General features: G+C 46.1%; 1 protein-coding gene across 2 annotated transcripts in view; it reads left to right on the top strand.

Annotated features, from left to right (window-relative positions):
- RGS7BP (regulator of G protein signaling 7 binding protein) overlaps nucleotides 1-18,650 on the top strand; it is a 175,929-nt gene extending 157,279 nt beyond the window's left edge. For both annotated transcript variants that reach the window (XM_073623576.1, XM_073623578.1), the window contains 2 exons: nucleotides 593-663; nucleotides 17,747-18,650. In XM_073623576.1, the coding sequence (XP_073479677.1) occupies nucleotides 593-663; nucleotides 17,747-17,838 (163 nt within the window). In that variant the 3' untranslated portion in view covers nucleotides 17,839-18,650. The remainder of the gene's footprint in view (nucleotides 1-592; nucleotides 664-17,746) is intronic.
- The last annotated feature ends 315 nt before the right edge of the window (nucleotides 18,651-18,965 follow it).

The raw sequence follows: 18,965 nt of genomic DNA, 5'->3' as shown, positions 1-18,965 counted from the left end.
AGAAATATTACCTAATCGTTTATATCAGTGGCAGGAGTAGTGCCCTATCATTGGTGTCAGTGGAAAGATTGGTGTCTCACCAATGGTGTCAGTGGGAAGAACAGTGCCCCAAGGACCCAAAGCAAGCAAAGGGCCACATTCGGCCCTAGGGCCACAGTTTGTTGATCACTGAGCCAGAGCATTACCCTTGGATTTCATAGTGGAACCTGTGATGAGCAACTCATCTTAAGTGATGCAGATATCTTTTTGTGAAACAAATATGTCAACTAGCAAACCATATTATGAAATTTACATGTAAATGGAATAGTAGAAAATAGGGGAAAAGGAGAAAAGAGAAGAAAGGGGGCTGATCTTGAGTAAATTATGGGTATTTATAGGCTGGTATATTCATTACAACCAGTCCACAATCTGAGCCTTTCCCAGTTTAGGCAGTTGGCTAAAAGTATCTATAATGGTGAGGGTAGGCTACCAAGCACTCAATAGACTACAGGTTTGCTTTAAAATCTTGGCAACTCCACATGGCGTCAAGAAAATCTTCATCTTGCATATGAATGGAATTCCAAACTCAAGGAGATATTTTCCTTTCTTTCAGAGACATGAGGGAAATGAAAAACCTCTTAAGCAAACTCAGGGAGACCATGCCTTTGCCATTAAAAAACCAAGGTAAGATTCGACTTTCCTAATCTGCTCCTGTGCCCAGACTATGGACACTAAATTATTTACATATTTTTAACAAGCAGCAAACGATCCTTAAAACCCATCTATGGGAAAATATTTACCCTCCTTCCTCCCACCCCCTCTAACTGATTGCTGGCTTAAAAAAATACTCTTGTTAGTTCATATATATTTGAACAGATGGCGGTAGCATTAGCATCATTTTTGCCAGCATTGGTGCTGTTGGTTGGAAAATATGAGGGGGGGGGGATTTGAATTATTCCACCTTTTTTCCTTGTTGAGGAATCCACTTTAAGTTGAATGGACAATCTGTCTAAACTTTTCTACACCTGTATATAGATGACAGCAGGTTACTTGCCAAAGTTGGCTTATTCTCAGATATTCCAGCAGTATGAGCTCTATTATTCAATTCCAAGATCTCCCTACATTAGACATTCTAATTGCTATTGAATGCTACAAAATGTCTTGGCACTGATACCCAATCTGGAGAGAATATACATGCCATGGATGGTTTAAAGCAGTAGTATTAAACTCACTTTTCTGACTTGTACCTACAGGGATGCCTGTACTAAAGTTTACCTGTAGGTACAGTGAATATCTCCTAAACTTGCACTGTTTAGGACTGGGGTATTGAATTAAGATTCATGGAGGTCCGATCCATAAAATTTTCTTACAGCCGAGGTTTGAATGAATCGCCTGTTTGTGTGATTATTCACATCACAGCCCCTCCTCTGAAACCTAGTTTTTACATCAGTTTCCTCAGTCCCCCTTTGCATTAAAGTTTTCCTGTGACAGTGGTGTCCTCTCCACTCATCACTTCACCCCCCCCATAGTAGTGTCCCTGTCCCCCCTTCACAATGACCCCCCCCCCCAGTAGTGGCAGTAGAGGCAGAGGCTCTAATAGGCTTCAAAATTGGGTGGGCTTGGGTCGCAGAGAATGTGTTCCGATCCCACCCAGGTGTGTTACAACAGCAAATAAATATTGGCAGTTGAAACACTGATCCTCAATCCAGCCAATTCCCCCCACAGCAAGGTCCTCTGCCCCATTTTACCCCCTCCCTCAGCTCTGTCCCCATTCACATTGCAGCCCCCCTAAGCTCTATCACCATTCACATTGCAGCCCCCCTAAGCTCTATTACCATTCACATTGCAGCCCCCCTCAGCTCTGCCCCCCATTAACATTGCAGCTCCCCTAAGCTCCGCCCTATTCACATTGCAGCCCCCCTCAGCTATGCCACCAATTCACATTGCAGCCCCCTTTATCTGTGCACCCCCCATTTAAATTTCAGTCCCCCTCAGCTCTGCAACCCCCATTCACATTGCAGTCCCCCTAAGCCCTGCCCCTTTCACATTGCAGCCCCCCCTCAACTCTGCCCCCCATTTACATTGCAGCCCCCTCAGCTCTGCACCCCTCACTTACATTGCAGCCCCCATAAGCCCTGTCCCTTTCACATTGCAGCCCCCCTCAACTCTGCCTCCCCATTTACATTGCAGCCCCTCTCACATCTGCACCCCCCATTCACATTGCAGCCCCCCTAAGCTCTGCCCCCTTTCACACTGCAGCTCCCCTCAGCTCTGCCACCATTCACATTGCAGCCCCCCTAAGCTCTGCCCCCATTTACATTGCAGCTCCCCTTCAGCTCTGATCCCCCATTTGCATTGCAGCCCCCTCAGCCCTGCCCCCCATTTACATTGCAGCTCCCCTTCAGCTCTGCTCCCCATTTGCATTGCAGCCCCCCTCAGCTCTGCCCCCCATTTGCATTGCAGCCCCCCTCAGTTCTGCCCCCTAGTAACATTGCAGCCCCCCTAAGCTCCACCCCATTCACATTGCAGCCCCCCTCAGCTATGCCACCCATTCACATTGCAGCCCCCTTCAGCTGTGCTCCCCCCATTTAAATTGCAGCCCCCCCTAAGCTGGGCACCCCATTCGCATTGCAGCCCCCCTAAGCCCTGCTCCTTTCACATTGCAGCCCCCCTCAACTGTGCCCCCCATTTACATTGCAGTCCCCCTCAGCTCTGCACCCCCCATTCACATTGCAAGCCCCCTAAGCTCTGCCCCTTTCACACTGCAGCCCCCCTCAGCTCTGGCCCCATTCACATTGCAGCAACCCTCAGTTCTGCTCCCATTTACATTGCAGCTCCCCTTCAGCTCTGCTCCCCCATTTGCATTGAAACTCCCCTCAGTTTTGCCCCCCATTTACATTGCAGCTCCCCTTCAGCTCTGCTCCCCCATTTGCATTGCAGCCCCCCTCAGCTCTGCACCCCCCATTCACATTGCAGCCCCCCTCAGCTCTGCCACCCCGTTCACAATACAGATCCCCACAGCTCTGTCCCCCTATTCACAATGCAGCCCCACTCAGCCCATATGGCTCTGCCCTCCATTCACATTACAGACCCCCACTAAATCTGTCCCCCCATTCACATTGTAGCCCCCCCAGCTCTGCCCCTTCACTCTCCTACCTTTCTCAGGTACACAGAGTGGAGAACAGGAGGCAGGGCATCTCTAGACAGTGGGAGACACAGCAGCTTTGGATGGAGGGCAGGAGCAGCCGGAGTTAACTTTTCAAGTGATTGATTGCTATGACAGCCCTTCATCCTAACATCCAATCACCTGCTGGGACACTTGAAAGCTCCAGCAGTCCCCGCCCTCCATCTAAAGCTAATTTTTCCTGCGGCTGCCATGCTGTGATGACCGTGGTGGTGGCGACGAAGAACCATCTCCTAATGGGATATGGCCCGCGGTCCGTCATTTAATGATGCCTGGTGTAGGAGATATTCACACTGCATGCAGCTGGTGATGTCACCGGCACATGCGCTCTGAAGGTCCGTCGTAAAGTGTCGGACTTTCAGAGCTCATGCCATAAACGAGGGCTCCCGCGTACATGCATGGGACTGATGTCATCAAAGCTCTAGCCAGTAATGTATTGCATTGCTAGGGTCCTGGATCCAAATACCTCCAGAGACAGAGTTGTCGTGAAGTTTAACTGTGACTTCTACATTTGTTGGGTTTTCTGTGGGTACTCCAGTATTCTCCCACTATGCAAAAATTATTGGTCAGCTTCCACCTAATCAGCCCTGGCATGTATGGATGTGATAAGGATGTTAGACTATAGGCAGGTTCGGTGGCAAGAACTTATGTGAATGGTTCTATGTACTTAGCACTAGTACTTAGTACTTAGCACTATATTATTGAAGGATAAAAATGATATCTTTTTATATCACTTACCTCCTGAAGTTCCAGAATCTTTTAATGGTGAAAAAAACTGCAACATCGTGTAATCAATCACAGTACACAGTGATAGTTCATCATCCCAAACTTCAGGCTAAGTGAATTACTTCTAAGTGGGATTTCATTAAACCTTGTTCTAACAGCACATGGAACAAGTAATAGCTAAACTGTGGTTTCCCTAATGATCTGTGCAATATAAAAATCAATAGAAAAATGCCCTACAAGGGGGTCATTAAGTGGTAGGCCACTATAAAAGGCCAGCAAAGCCAGCTGTCCTCATTCGGCATCATGAAAAGGGTTTTTGTACCAGTGAATAAAAGGCTTTTATTTATGGTATGAGCAGGGTGGCTTTCATTTGCTGGCACCCAACTGCAGAGGAAGTGGTGATTTCCAGCATGTTCTGTCACTCGTAATCCTCAGTCTGTTTTCATATAGTTATACAAGTCATAAGGCAATGGCACTATACATTGGACAGGACTCAGTGCAAGATATTAGCCTTTGACTGCAAGACACAATGTTGTATGTCTTCATAACAGCAGCAGTCTCATTCAGGGGCGGATCCAGAGTCTAGTCTCGGGAGGGGCACTGCCAGAAAATATATTTTTTTGGGGTACATCTATCGGGGAAATGGCTGGTGTTGGCGCTTCAATCATCACGGCACCATGGTTGTTATGGTGTCTGGATGATTGAAGCGCATTATTACTATTATTACATTGTTATAAAAAATTAAATAGTTTAACTCACCATAATGCAGAATCAGTGGGAGCCCCGAGTGTGTCACTTGCCACGTCACCTGTCACCAGATGCAGATTGTCACTTGCCACGTCGCCTGCCACATGTTGTGGATTGTCACTTGCCACGTCGCCTGTCACCAGATGCAGATTGTCACTTGCCACGTCGCCTGCCACGTTGCGGATTGTCACTTGCCACGTCACCTGTCACCAGATGCAGATTGTCGCCTGCCACATGTTGCGGATTGTCACTTGCCACGTCGCCTGTCACCAGATGCAGATTGTCACTTGCCACGTCGCCTGCCACGTTGCGGATTGTCACTTGCCACGTCACCTGTCACCAGATGAAGATTGTCACTTGCCACCTGCTAAGGTGGTCTCTTGTGTCCCAGAGACAGGCAGCAGAGAGATGATGTAATCTCTCTGCTGCCGCAGCTGCCTGCATGATGAGGGGGGAACTGCAGGGATGCAGGGCGGGCGCCGGGCGGTGAGAGATGATGTCATCTCTCTGCTCCCCCGCCCGCCGGCTCCCTGATTGGCCCAGCAGCCCGCCCACAAACACATGGACTGTACAAACCATTGAGAATCAGACCTGAGTGTTTGAAAATCGCGCTGCTTTGTATGGAAGTTACCGCTACGCGACCTCTTTTGGATTCAACACTATGAGGAGCGGCACATGTCAGCGGCGGCTATCTCACTCCCGGAGCCGCCCAGCGGCTCTCCCACTCCCGGAGCCGCCCAGCGGCTCTGTCACTCCCGGAGCCGCCCAGCGGCTCTGTCACTCCCGGAGCCGCACAGCGGCTCTCTCACTTCCGGAGCCGCATAGCGGCTCTGTCACTCCCGGAGCCGCCCAGCGGCTCTCCCACTCCCGGAGCCGCCCAGCGGCTCTGTCACTCCCGGAGCCGCCCAGCGGCTCTGTCACTCCCGGAGCCGCCCAGCGGCTCTGTCACTCCCGGAGCCGCCCAGCGGCTTTCTCACTCCCGGAGCCGCACAGCGGCTCTCTCACTTCCGGAGCCGCATAGCGGCTCTGTCACTCCCGGAGCCGCCCAGCGGCTCTGTCACTCCCGGAGCCGCCCAGCGGCTCTGTCACTCCCGGAGCCGCCCAGCGGCTTACTCACTCCCGGAGCCGCACAGCGGCTCTCTCTCACAGTCACTCACCCGCATTTCTCGGAGGGGGCAATTGCCCCGTTGCCCCCCCCCTGGATCCGCCCCTGGTCTCATTAAGACTGCCTGGAAAGGGAATGTATGGTGTTTTGTGTATGTTTTCTTTATTATGTTCAGGACTAAAAAATATGTTCAGATATGTCTTAGGAGGGGTGTCATGGATTGAGCAAACCAATTAATGGGTTGAAATCTGACCTAGAGAGATTTGTATTTGATATCTCCATATATCGGTTTATATGCCACAACTGATTCACCTTTTGTACTTAGATTTTTTAAAATTAAAATACAAGGGGTGTTCAAGTCAAACCGGGACTTTTGAGTTTATATAATAAAAGGAAAAATTAAGAAGTGGGAACTGTATTTATTTTTCGGCATAATCCCCTGCTACATTTACACACTTATGCTAGCATTTAACTAAAGCCTGGAAAACTTTGGCATAGAAAGATTTGTCAGTACGCCTGAACTATCCTAGGACAGCCTGCGTCACTTCGTCATCAGTGCTGAAATGCTGACCTCCGAGGGATTCCTTTAGGGTTCCAAAGTAACAGGTCCCACTGGGAGCAAGGTCCGGGTTGTAAGGGGGATGTGGCAATATCTCCCAGCCAAGTTGCTGTAATGCACACGTAGTGCGGTGAGCAGTATGAGCTTGTGCGTTGTCCTGGAGAAACAGGGTGTCCTTGTCCTTAGAGATCAAACCAGGCCGTTTTTTTTGCAGACCCATAGGCACAACACTCAGAACACAACAGTAATATTCACTGTTGATAGTGACACCACAGGGAAGAAAATCCACATGAATAACACCACGTTTGTCCCAGAAAACACCTGCCTTCACTTTACCTGCAGATGCAATTGTTTGAAATTTTTTCCGGAGGAGGTGAGTCTGTGGTGGAGCTGTTCCGTGCACACACTGTTGTCTGCCATTTTGATTAATGGGCTCTGGACTGGACTGGCATGTGACATGTGCCCCAGTAATGGGACACACTTGCCACTTACTACTGCGTGTAGTACCACCACACTAGCATTCCTTTTTTATACCTGTAAAATAAGTTCCAGTTTGACTTGAATGCCCCTCATACTAAACGACATGCCACCCCGACCCCCAAGACACCTGCAGCACCATTGATTACAATGTTCTGTTTTTTTTTTTTTTTTTCTTAAATTAAGTATTTTCCTTATCTGTACTCTGGAGTGCCACACAGTTCCCTTCTCTGGTGCTCTGTTGTTGAACCTGCAGTATAGATAATGTTCCCCCAGTTTTAACCCTGTACCAAGCACAGGCAAGACCACTGAGGCTTATTTTTAACCATTTTTTAAATTTTTTTATTTGTCTTTTTTTTTTGCTGCTTTGAATTAATTGGTAACCAGTTAACCAGGGTATACATAGAACAATGTATATAATACCCAAATTCCCCCACATCCACTTGGGATGCCAGTAGAGCCTGGTAACCTTCGGCAAAGTGCTGCTGCTGTGATGGGGGTTGACCATGCTTGGTCCCATTCTCTTAAAGGCTAAGTTCAACTTTGGAATATGTTCCATGTTCCACCTGTATTTAGGGTGGAACAAACATGTAACATGTTCCAGCTCATGCCTCCTCTCCCCCTCTCCCCCGATCCTCGCCTCCCTGTGACAGCAGGTGGAGGATTCTCTCCCTGCACCTGCTGTCATTTTTTGAAAGCAGTATGGCTGTGTAGGGCTCCACCCACACAGCCGCCTCATTCATTCTCAGATTCCTTTGAATGCATAAACTACAAGTACTGTCTTCCACCATGGCAGACTGACTTGTAGTTTAAATGGGCTGCAGGGACGCTGATGACCAGTGGCGGCCCGTTAATTAGGGGTGCCCACGCTCCGCCCCTTCTTTGCCAATTTCTTCCCCCTGTATGTAATGGATAGATTCATGCATAGCATGAATCTATCCACGGCCGTTGCGGCCACCCCTTATTCATGCATCCGGCCCCTTTCAGGGCACTGGGTGCATGAATTGCAGCTGCGTTTTTAAAAAAAAATTTTTAAGCACCTGATTAAAGGCAGTGGCTCTAATAGGCTTCAAAATTGGGTGAGCTTGGGTCGCAGAGGATGTGTTCCGATCCCACCCAGGTGTGTTATAACAGCAAATAAATATTCGCTGTTGAAACACTGATCCTCAATCCAGCCAATCAGAAGTGGGTGTGAGACCCATTTTCCGATTGGCTGAAAAGAGAAGACTTCCGATCGGCCGCCGAGGAGGAGGGAGGAAACAGAAGCTACCATGATGACCCAGAGAAGGAGAGGCAGCAGGGAAATAGCAGAAGAATGGGAGGCCGCCGAGCAGGGGAAGCCGCTGGTGATGGGGTAAGTGCTACCGACCGGGGGCGGGGGGTGTCATACTGTTTGCCACCCCTCCAAAAAAATTTTACACTGGCCGCCACTGCTGATGACAGTGACATGTTCTCTGGAGTTCAGAGAAAGTCAGAGAAAATATCTGCAGGAGCTCACATTGCACCAGTGATCTACTGATTGTGGGTGCAATGCTTTCCAGGCTGCTGCAGGAAACAATAACAACACATTTTTAGCAAAGATATGTGCATTTGTTACAGTATCTCACAAAAGTGAGTACATCCCTCACATTTTTGTAAATATTTTATTATATCTTTTCATGTGACAAAATTACTTAGAACCCCCAAATATTATATCGATTTTTTAGCAGAGACCCTAGAAAATAAAATGGCGGTCGTTGCAATATTTTATGCCACAATGTATTTGCGCAGCAGTCTTTCAAATACAATTTTTTGGGAAAAAAACACTTTAATGAATTAATAAAAAACTAAACAGTAAAGATACCCCAATTTTTTTGTATAATGTGAAGATAATGATACGCCGCGAGAATCATGAGATAATCGTGATCTTAATTCTAAGCAAAAAAATTGTGATTCTCATTTTGGCCAGAATCGTTCAGCTCTAATACACATGCACAGGTTTTGTTGTTTAGATTGTTGTCTGATAGGTTCTTGCATCTACACAAGTGATGTGGATACAGAAATATGCAGGCACCATGTATTCTGACAGCAGGAACACCCCACTGTCAGAATACACTGATTAGTGCTGCTGCTGATTGGCTGCAAGCCGCTGATTGAAAAAGGTGTTCCAGCAGTCCTGTTCGACAGAAGCTGATTTAATGATTGGCTTCTGTCTAAAAGGGGGGAGCTACACACAGACTGAAATTCAGCCGGTCCCTGCTGAACTGGATAAATCTCAATCTGTGTGTACCCAGCTTTACCGTATTCCTTGCTCCTGTAGGCTTCCTCCAGTGCTGTAACTGTCTCCCCTCAGCTTCTGTGTAAGTTACTGACTTTGGTTATACTCCAGCCTCCTCATCATACTATACAGGGTTAATGTCCTTGTATGATATGTGATGATGTCAAGGTGTGGAGGAAGAGAGCACTGGAGCTGGCTGGAACATGGAATAAGGTAAGAGAAAGAGTCTATTTCTTCCCCTCTCCCCACACCTACACCAGGGACATGCAGTCAGGTGATAATAATAATAATAAAAAAATCGAGCTTCGAGGGTTGTAGCTCGACGACCTGGTCATCACAGAAACCCCACAGAAACTGTTTAAAATTTGGAGCTCCTACGACCTATGGTTCCGGAGATACGGGGCTCCTTGTTCAGCCTGTCAGAATCTACATACAGAGCGGCCGGTTTAACTACAAGCTTCAGCTTGCACACTTTGCTTGCAGAAGAGTGAGAGGTTGAGCTCACAGTGCCTCTACTCACTTCTTGTCAGAGGCACTGAGCTCAATGGACAGCTTGGAGTCTTGGACCAATGGTAAAGCCCCATTGGAACAAGCTGTCCAATAAAAATGCTGCAGTGGAGGCACGCCTCTCACTGCAGTGTCATAGAAGGCGGCATTTGTCTAAAAGACAAATGCTCCCTTCCAGCCCGGCCCTCTTAACTACAAGGAAAAAAACCATGGGATTATGAATATAAGATTTACCCACAATCCAATGTTTTTCTCACAGTTAAGAGGGAGAATGAGAATCTGCTGCTGCCGAAAAATTACTGTTTTAATCAAGCTAAATCATATATTATTACGCTATATGTTATAACATAATAATTTATTATTTATCTATTTACTGTGAAATTACTGGCTTGGAGGCGCATGCGCGGTGGCGTCCAAGATGTCCGCGTAGACCAGGAGCTCCGCGACACTCTGGCATAACGGCCACCACAGCAGCAGTCTGAGCCCTCGTTCTGGCCCGGCAAGCACATCTGCCGCCGGGGAAACTTTCCGCAGCTACCCGATGACCTCAGGCTCTGCCTGGAGGAGCCTCATCCCCGTACTGAACGACGTAGCAGTGTGGACCGGCCATCCCAAAATGGCAGCCGTCTCCTCACGAGGCCTGCCCTGCCTGACAGAAGCTATAGCAGATCAGGATGCTCCCCAGCCCTCCCAAACATCTGAGGCCACAGTGAGTACCCCCCTACCCGGGGGCCCCCTTGCCTGCCTCAACTGAATCCCTCATAGGAAGGACACTAGGAGAGGGAGCTCTCACTCCACAGCAGGATATACTACACAGCCCGGATCCGTTGATCACACAAGCCAGAGATCCCTCTATCTCCCCCACAGATTTTCCCTCTATGATGGCTGCCTTCTCCCAAATGCTTTCAAAAGGCCTCTCTCACACAGCAGCACAGATCACAGCCTCCATACACGCAGATCTGCAGCAGATAGGGGCCAGAATTGAGACGATTGAGCAGAAATTTGACCAAGCAATTCTGAGAATTAACCAAAATACTGCTAGGATCCAGGAACTCCAGGACCATCTAGAGACTGCCACCTCCAAAATAGATGACCTTGAGAACAGGTTAAGACGTTAAAACTTCCGAATTAGGGGTCTCCCAGAATCCGTTAAGGACACCCAGATGGCAGTTCAGGACTTTCTTAAAAGTTTAATCCCTAACATTCCGGCAGACCGCATGGAGCTTGACAGAGCTCACAGGGCTTTACAACCTCCTCGCTCTGATGGACTCCGAGGGACATCATAGTGAAACCGCATTTTTATGCGGTCAAGGAAGAAGTGATGAAACTTTCCCGAACGGCAGAAAAGCTGACGATCATGGGACACCAGATTCAAATTTTTGTGGATCTGTCCCCATACTACAGGTCCTGACGGGCAAAGAAATCACCTATAGATGGGCCTTCCCGCTTCGCTTAAACTTCTCCTACTGCAACAAACCATACAGCTTCTCCTCTTTCCAAGATGGGGAACGACTCCTTCTACAACTCGGATTGATCGCTCAGGAATTGCCACCGATGTCCACTTCTAAGGGAGCACCTTCTACCAAACGACCATCACCTCCGAGCCACATGACCCCAGTGTGGCAGAAACAACTTCCCAAACGATCAAGAGAACTCTTCCCACCATGAGCGGGGAAAAGGAACTGTCCATGCCTCATCCATCTACTGACTCCCTTTTGGACTGAGATTGTGGCCTAACTGCAGCCATAGTAATGGCGACTTATTTTTCCTGAACAAACCTCAGGACTGCCACACGGATCCTTAAGGTCTTTTTTTTTTTTTTCTTCTTCCCATTGCTGCACAAAGCAGCACTATTACGGTTTTACAGGTTTCCAGATCTTTGTTCCAGGTTTCATTTTTTTTGTGTGTTTTTCACCTCCAATGCTTTTATGCACAATCCTCCAGGTCGGGTCCTCATACTTTCTCCTCGTTCACCTCTATGTACTGGTTCGTTCAGTGGGCTTCACCTCACATTTATTTGTCTCAATCCCCAGCTCCACACAATAGTTAATTTTCTGTTTCCTGCCCTCATGGCATAGTGGAGCTCAGGGATCAGTCTGATTTATTTTAGGGGATCCCCTCTTCCGCCTGCCCCCCCCCATTAGGTAATTGATTCCCTACTAGGAGAGTTTGCTTTCTTGTTCCGGGTGATGGTCTTGCTCCTGTTCATGGCGGGCAACGGGTGCCAACATCCATATTTTTTTATTCCCGATTGATGTACACTGAGCTGGCACGTGTTGCCCGCTGGGTGGGTGTGGGATGGTCTGAAAGGGATTTGCAAATATCTAATTTATGTGCTAGCAGGGGCTTAGAATGCAAGAATTTGATATTTACATTGATAACCTATGAGGTTTCCTGCCCCTCATGGCATAGTGGAGCTCAGGGATCAGTCTGATTTATTTTAGGGGATCCCCTCTTCCGCCTGCCCCCCCCCCCCCATTAGGTAATTGATTCCCTACTAGGAGAGTTTGCTTTCTTGTTCCGGGTGATGGTCTTGCTCCTGTTCATGGCGGGCAACGGGTGCCAACATCCATATTTTTTTATTCCCGATTGATGTACACTGAGCTGGCACGTGTTGCCCGCTGGGTGGGTGTGGGATGGTCTGAAAGGGATTTGCAAATATCTAATTTATGTGCTAGCAGGGCTTAGAATGCAAGAATTTGATATTTACATTGATAACCTATGAGGTTTCCTGCCCTCATGGCATAGTGGAGCTCAGGGATCAGTCTGATTTATTTTAGGGGATCCCCTCTTCCGCCTGCCCCCCCCCCCCATTAGGTAATTGATTCCCTACTAGGAGAGTTTGCTTTCTTGTTCCGGGTGATGGTCTTGCTCCTGTTCATGGCGGGCAACAGGTGCCAATATCCATATTTTTTTATTCCCGATTGATGTACACTGAGCTGGCACGTGTTGCCCGCTGGGTGGGTGTGGGATGGTCTGAAAGGGATTTGCAAATATCTAATTTATGTGCTAGCAGGGCTTAGAATGCAAGAATTTGATATTTACATTGATAACCTATGAGGTGGACTTGACCGAATGGTCACAGTGCGCCTCCCTTTGGCTTTCAGTTCTTTCTCCTGTCGGACCCAGACTCGATCAACCCCCTTGGGTCGGTGTGAACTTCTTCTGGGTAACGGCCCAGGCAGGGATGGGTCCCTCCCTGGTCCTAGTGGGTTGGGATTGCTACTGTATGATGCACCATCTAACGCTTCTCTTTTTTACTCCTCCATCTCCTTCTACTTTCACTCTTTTCCAACCCCTTCAATTGACCGACTCAAACATCATTTTCCCTTCACGTGGGCAGGAGACACACTCCCCTATCTGGGCATCAAACTGACTAAATGCATTAGCAACCTATACGCTGCCAACTACCCCCCCCCCCCCATGCTCCGCTCCTTAGAGGCGGACCTAATCAAATGGTCAAAGGAAGGCCTATCCTGGCTAGGTAGACTGGAAGCAGTCAAAATGAATCTTTTGCCACGTCTTTTATATTTGTTCCACTCCCTCCCTATACCAATTAAAAAATCTATCCTGTCTAAATTTCAATCCAGGGTGGTTGGATTTGTCTGGGGAGACCGAGGTCATCCATCCGCAAGGAACATACTACTCCGACTTAAGACCCAGGGTGGCTTAGGCCTACCGAATTTATGGCTTTATTACCAGGCAGCACAGCTAGCCCAGTTTTCCACCATATACACAAAGAGTCACAGACCCGACTGGGTTTCCCTTGAGAGGCAGGCAGTCCCTCATTATACACTCGATTTCTTAGCCCGGAGACCTTCTAAACACAGACCTGTCATACTAGCCCCCACGTTATCTCACTCCCTGGCGCTCTGTGATCAGCTACATAAAAATGTGAACTTGATATCCCCCCTAAAACCCCTCACGCACCTATTTCATAACCCCGACTTCCCTCCAGGGATGAATATACATGCGTTTCATTGGTGGCTGAACAAAGGTCTCTTCAGAATAGGCCATTTCTTTACACCTAATGGCCCAATTTCTTTGGGTCATTGCTTGAGTACACTAGATATGCCAGCTTCCGAAAAATTCAGATTTTTACAGATCAGGCACTTCCTCCAAACACTCTGGACTGACAAACTGAACATCCCTAAAGCCTCGATGTACGAGCAATGGTGCTCTAATATAGGACCTCAAATAGGCGGGATCTCCGTTAGCTGCGCTTCCCTGGCAGATAGGACAGACGCCCCAGCATATGCTCGATCCTGGGAGTCGGACCTGGACATCTAGCTGGACCCTGATATGTGGTTCCAAGCCTTCGCAGATCATCTAAAGGTATCTTGAATATTGCTTTGATAGAAGCTAACATTAAGGTTTTCACTAGGTGGTACTATGTCCCTGCCAGGGTCTCCAAGATATATCCGGATGCCTCCCCCCTCTGCTATAGAGGCTGCGGACATATAGGCACGATTCTTCATATATGGTGGATGTGCCCCCGCATACGTAGCTACTGGAACAAATTTCTTCACCTTCTACGAAAGGTCACTGGGATAAATGTGCCTCAAGACCCCACATATGTCCTACTAAACCGTAGAGTGCACAACACGCCTAAGACCACACAACATCTCATTTTCCTTATGTGTGTGGGCGCCAAGATCACATTAGCAAAAGCCTGGAAAACTCCCACAGTGTCAATCCTGGCCGCCAAACGGAAAATTTAGTTGATCATGTCGCAGGAACAAATAGTGGTGAAACTGCGAGACACGGTAGAGCGCTTTGAGGGGATCTGGGAACCATGGGCCACATATATCAAGATCCCACTTTACTTGGGTCGCCTATCAATGTGAAGGAGCTCCAGCGAGACCACAATCCTTTATCCTACTTCCTATCCCACCCCCTTCTCTTTCCTCCCCACCTGTTTCTCTCTTTCTGTCCTACCACTCCTTCCTCTCTCACTAGCTATCAATAGATAATGGATTGACAGCGTGTAAACCATTCCGTAGGCTCCACACAGATTGATCTCAGATGTATGTCAGATAACCTAGCACAGGGAACAGTCAATCACTTTTGGTCAACCACTTTTGGAAAGGGTCCCATTTGGTCCATCCCGGGGGATGCGATGCCCGGGGAGCTTCCCGGCTGGTGCGGGTCCCGGAAGAGCCGATGGGCGATAGGCGGGTGGCCCTGCCGGGCGAGGTCCTGGAGCTTTCTCACTCCACAGTGAGCACCCATAGGGGTGGGGTGGTGATCTTGGGGGCTTGCCTGGGGGGGGGCGTCCCTGCCGAAATTTCTCTCATGCTGATCATTGCCTGTAGTAGAACACTTGGGTAACACTTCAATCTTAGCAATGGACGTGGGGGACAGAATGCCTTGTCTTCCCCCTGTCTGATGACTCAACGACATCAGCAGGAGCCAACTTTAAGTTACTCAACACGTTTTTACATTACAAGGCATGTTTTCGGGAGCCATTATATTCTGAGATATAATAGTTTCTCTAGTCCTGGTTATGTTATCTCTCTGATTAATGTTCCCTCCTTACAAGTTATAATTCCTCAGTTACAAACCGGGTGGGTACTATATTGGGGACTATAGTACTTTATCTGTAGACATGTCAGTGTATTAATGTTGTACTATCCTTGTTAGAGATAACTCTCTTATTTTAATGTATTCTCCTCTTCTGGCTTTCCTGACCAGCGAAGAGTATTTTTTTTATGTTTGGAATGTCATTGTTGATATTGTAATGCAAAAAGCTTCAATAAAAATATTGAACAGAAATTACTGGCTTCATGTTATAACTTCAAACTTCAGTAATTTGTCCTTTAAGCCACCTGCTTGAGTACAGTTTTTGAAAATATAGTAAATTACCTTAAAAAATATATAATAATTATTTATATATTACTTATGGTAATTAACCCCTTGCCACCCAGGTCAAGTTTGACACTTCTCTCCTACATGTACAGTACATGTAAATCATCATTTTTTTGCTAGAAAATTACTCAGAACCCGCAAACATTATGTATGTATATTTTTTTAGGAGACACCCTAGAGAATAAAATGGTGGTCGCAACTTTTTATGTCACACGGTATTTGCGCAGCAATTTTTCAAACGTGTTTTTTTTTTTTAAAGAAACTGTTTAATGAATAAAAAAAAAACCAAAAAAAACTAAAGTTAGCCCGATTCTTTGGTATAATGTGAAAGATGATGTTACGCTGAGTAAATATATACCTAACATATCACGCTTTAAAATTGCGCACACTTGTGGAATGCCGCCATACTTCATACTTGTATATTTCCATAGGCGACGCTGTAAAATTTTACAGGTTACATGTTTACAATTACAGAGGAGGCTCTAACAATCGCGGTGTAGGTAACCTGTGTGTATCTGGCTCTGCTATTAGCCAGTGCCTCACCAGTCGCTGATCTCACCGCACGTCCCTGACAAACACTGCAAGGGAGGACTTTTTTTACTTTTCTGGAGTTGGCGTTATTATGCAATCACATTTATTGCTGTTTATACTTAGATTTTTTTGATAAGTTAGGAATTACTGGGACTTCTGAGGTGCTACATAGATGTATTCCATATACACATTATATCTTATTAAAAACGATGTGTATGTGGAATGTAGCACCTCAGATGTCCCAGTATATTCCTAAAATATTCAACAAAGTTACTTTCTCCTAGTAAGCCTGCACTGCAAGGTGCAGGGTAGGTTTATAGACAGCATAGTACCGGGTGGAAGGCAGGGAAGGTCGGGACTCATGGGGAGAAGATGCAGTCTGCCATCTGTCTCAGATCTTCACTCCGGGAGAGCTCTGGTGTGTGCTGGGCAGAAAGCAGTGATCGAGTCTGCAGTCTAAACTTCTCTTCTTGCTCTGCCCACCAGTACTGGAGCTCTTGCTGTGAAAGCCCTGACTCAGCCAGACACACTAACAAGAGCTTGAGGAGAGGGAGTTTTCCCCCTCTAAAAAGGGATGTGAGGGATGTGACTGCTGCCTTAGAGAGGAGTTTGGCAATCAGGAAGGGGCGCATCTTCTGCTCTCTTTTGATGCAGGCTGTAGCGGCAGCACGGAGCATAGGATAGTGATACTCTTCTTCATTCTAACAACCTGCCGTCCCCCTCTTGTACTGGCCCTGGGGGAGACACCTTGAAGGGTTTAAAAAGGAAAATGTGGCTCATGACCCACCAGACACACTGAGACATGCCCAATAACATTGGTGAGGTTTCAAACTGTATGGCTTATATTGTCCTTCTTGTCCCCTTATGCTTTGCTATGTGTTAATCAAAACCAGGCCTGGAGGGAAACAGAAGAAAAAGTGAAAGTAAAACTAGTCTAATCATAGCTGTTATTGTGAGTAAAATAGGACCCATTGTTGGTGTCAGTGAGAGTAAAATTAAACCCCATCCTTGGGGTCAGTGGTGATAAAAATAAGCCCCATCATTGGTGTCAGTTTGCTAAAATAAGCACCATTGTTGGTATCAGTGGCATAAAATAAGCCTCTTGTTTGGTGCCAGTGAGATGAAAATGAACCCCATCATTGATGTCATTATAAAAGAAAATATGCCAATCATAGATAGAGGAGCCCATCCATATGGGTGAAAATAAGCCAATCATTGGTGTCAGTGGGAGGAAAATAAGCCCATCAGTGTCATTAGGATAAAATAAGCTTTGTATTGTTGGTGCCAGGTGGAGTAAACTAAGCCTCATATTGTTGGTGTCAGTGGAAGCAAGAATAAGCCTTGGTGTTCAGTTTTTACTTACCAGTCACATGCTCTTGCCATGCTGCCTCTTTGCAAAAGCTGGCATTGTACTTTGACTATGGAGTGATCTCCTGCCCAAAAGTCTGGCATAATTACAGTGCAGAGAGAGTATTTCAGCACCCCACTGCCACTCTGCAGTGTCCTAGGTCCAAAATCCCAGGATTGTCCTGCGAGATAAAGAACATTTGGCAACCATAGACCGATTATGTGACTATAGCAGGAAGATGTTCCTACTCTGCACATGAGTTTTAATAGAAACGTCAGCCGGTGGGATTCTGCAATGTTTGCTAGAATATTTCAAATATATGGAACAGAACAGGGGTAAGATTGTTTTTATTTTTAAAGTAAAGTTACTGCTAAAGTTTTATTTTTAGGAATTATACTCCAACATTATCGAGTGTGTTTACTGTGATGATTAATACTTATATTGATGTTTAATTGCAGACGACAGTAGCCTCCTCAACTTAACACCATACCCACTTGTCAGAAGAAGAAAGAGAAAATTCTTTGGATTGTGTTGCCTCATCACCAGTTAAAAATAATAAAGAAAAGCCATTCTTTCCACAGATACGTTATAATTTGACCTTTGCTGTCATATATCGTATTGAGGTTGGTTGACCCATTATGTATTCAGTGTTGCCTAAACTGCCTTTTTCAGAACTTCTGTTATGGTCCTGGAAGCAAATGACATTGTTTGACCTATGAACTGGTCCAAAAACTGTCAGTGACTGGATGGAACATTTCCAAACAGACTTTATGAACACTAAAAGTTCTCAAGCATAAAATATGCAAACTGCTTTGATGTCCTAGTATTGTGCTATAGGGAAACCATCCCATCAGCATCACAATGAAGATTCAGTATGGAGATGGTGACAGCAATTATTATTATTGATGTTATCAAAGGCCAATAACTGTACCTTGATTTGTATTTTTTATTTTTTTTTGTCTTAATCATAATTAGTCTTCCACAATGCACCAGGATTAGGTCCAAGACTTCAGCCAAGTTTCTAACCTGTTATAGCGAGGATAAAAACTAGGTATCTGGCTTGTAAATATTACTGTAAGCTTGATGATGATCATCAGTATTTTCCTTCCATTTGAATGGTGTGATTTTCACAATTTTGAAAATGTTACACATATATATGAAGGTAGTGTATTCAGTCCCCTCCTTCCTTCCTGCAATATATCCTCATATCCTAGTAAGAACAACTTATCATATATTGTTACAATAGAACGTTAAAGCATGGTGTCTGCACATAGTGTTATAACTGATAGGGCATGCCAAACTTAGCTCTGATTGTAAAATACCCTACATTTTACATTGTTAATAAATTTTTTTTTAGTTAAACCGTGTGAGTATTGCTTTTCTCTAACATTCTTTTTTAGGTCACTAATATAAAGAAGAAAATTGGCTTTTTTGGTATACCACATCCATTATTATTTTCACCACAAAAGACCATGTATGTAGGACTGTATTGGTACCAGAGAGGACAGACACATAAATATATAAAGAATATAAAGAATTTTATTAGAAAGCTTAAAAATGTGTTTAAAACAATACAGGATTAGAATCCCTTTAGAGCAATATAGACCATATATAACATCAATTCACAATCATCTTTGCTAAAATATGCCTAGAGGTCGATGTGTTTCACATCCATAA

The sequence above is a fragment of the Aquarana catesbeiana genome, linkage group LG01 (assembly GCF_042186555.1).
Source record: "Aquarana catesbeiana isolate 2022-GZ linkage group LG01, ASM4218655v1, whole genome shotgun sequence".
Taxonomy (NCBI): Eukaryota; Metazoa; Chordata; class Amphibia; order Anura; family Ranidae; genus Aquarana; species Aquarana catesbeiana.
Note: the sequence above shows the minus strand (reverse complement) of the source record. Positions and strands in the feature narration are given on the sequence as shown.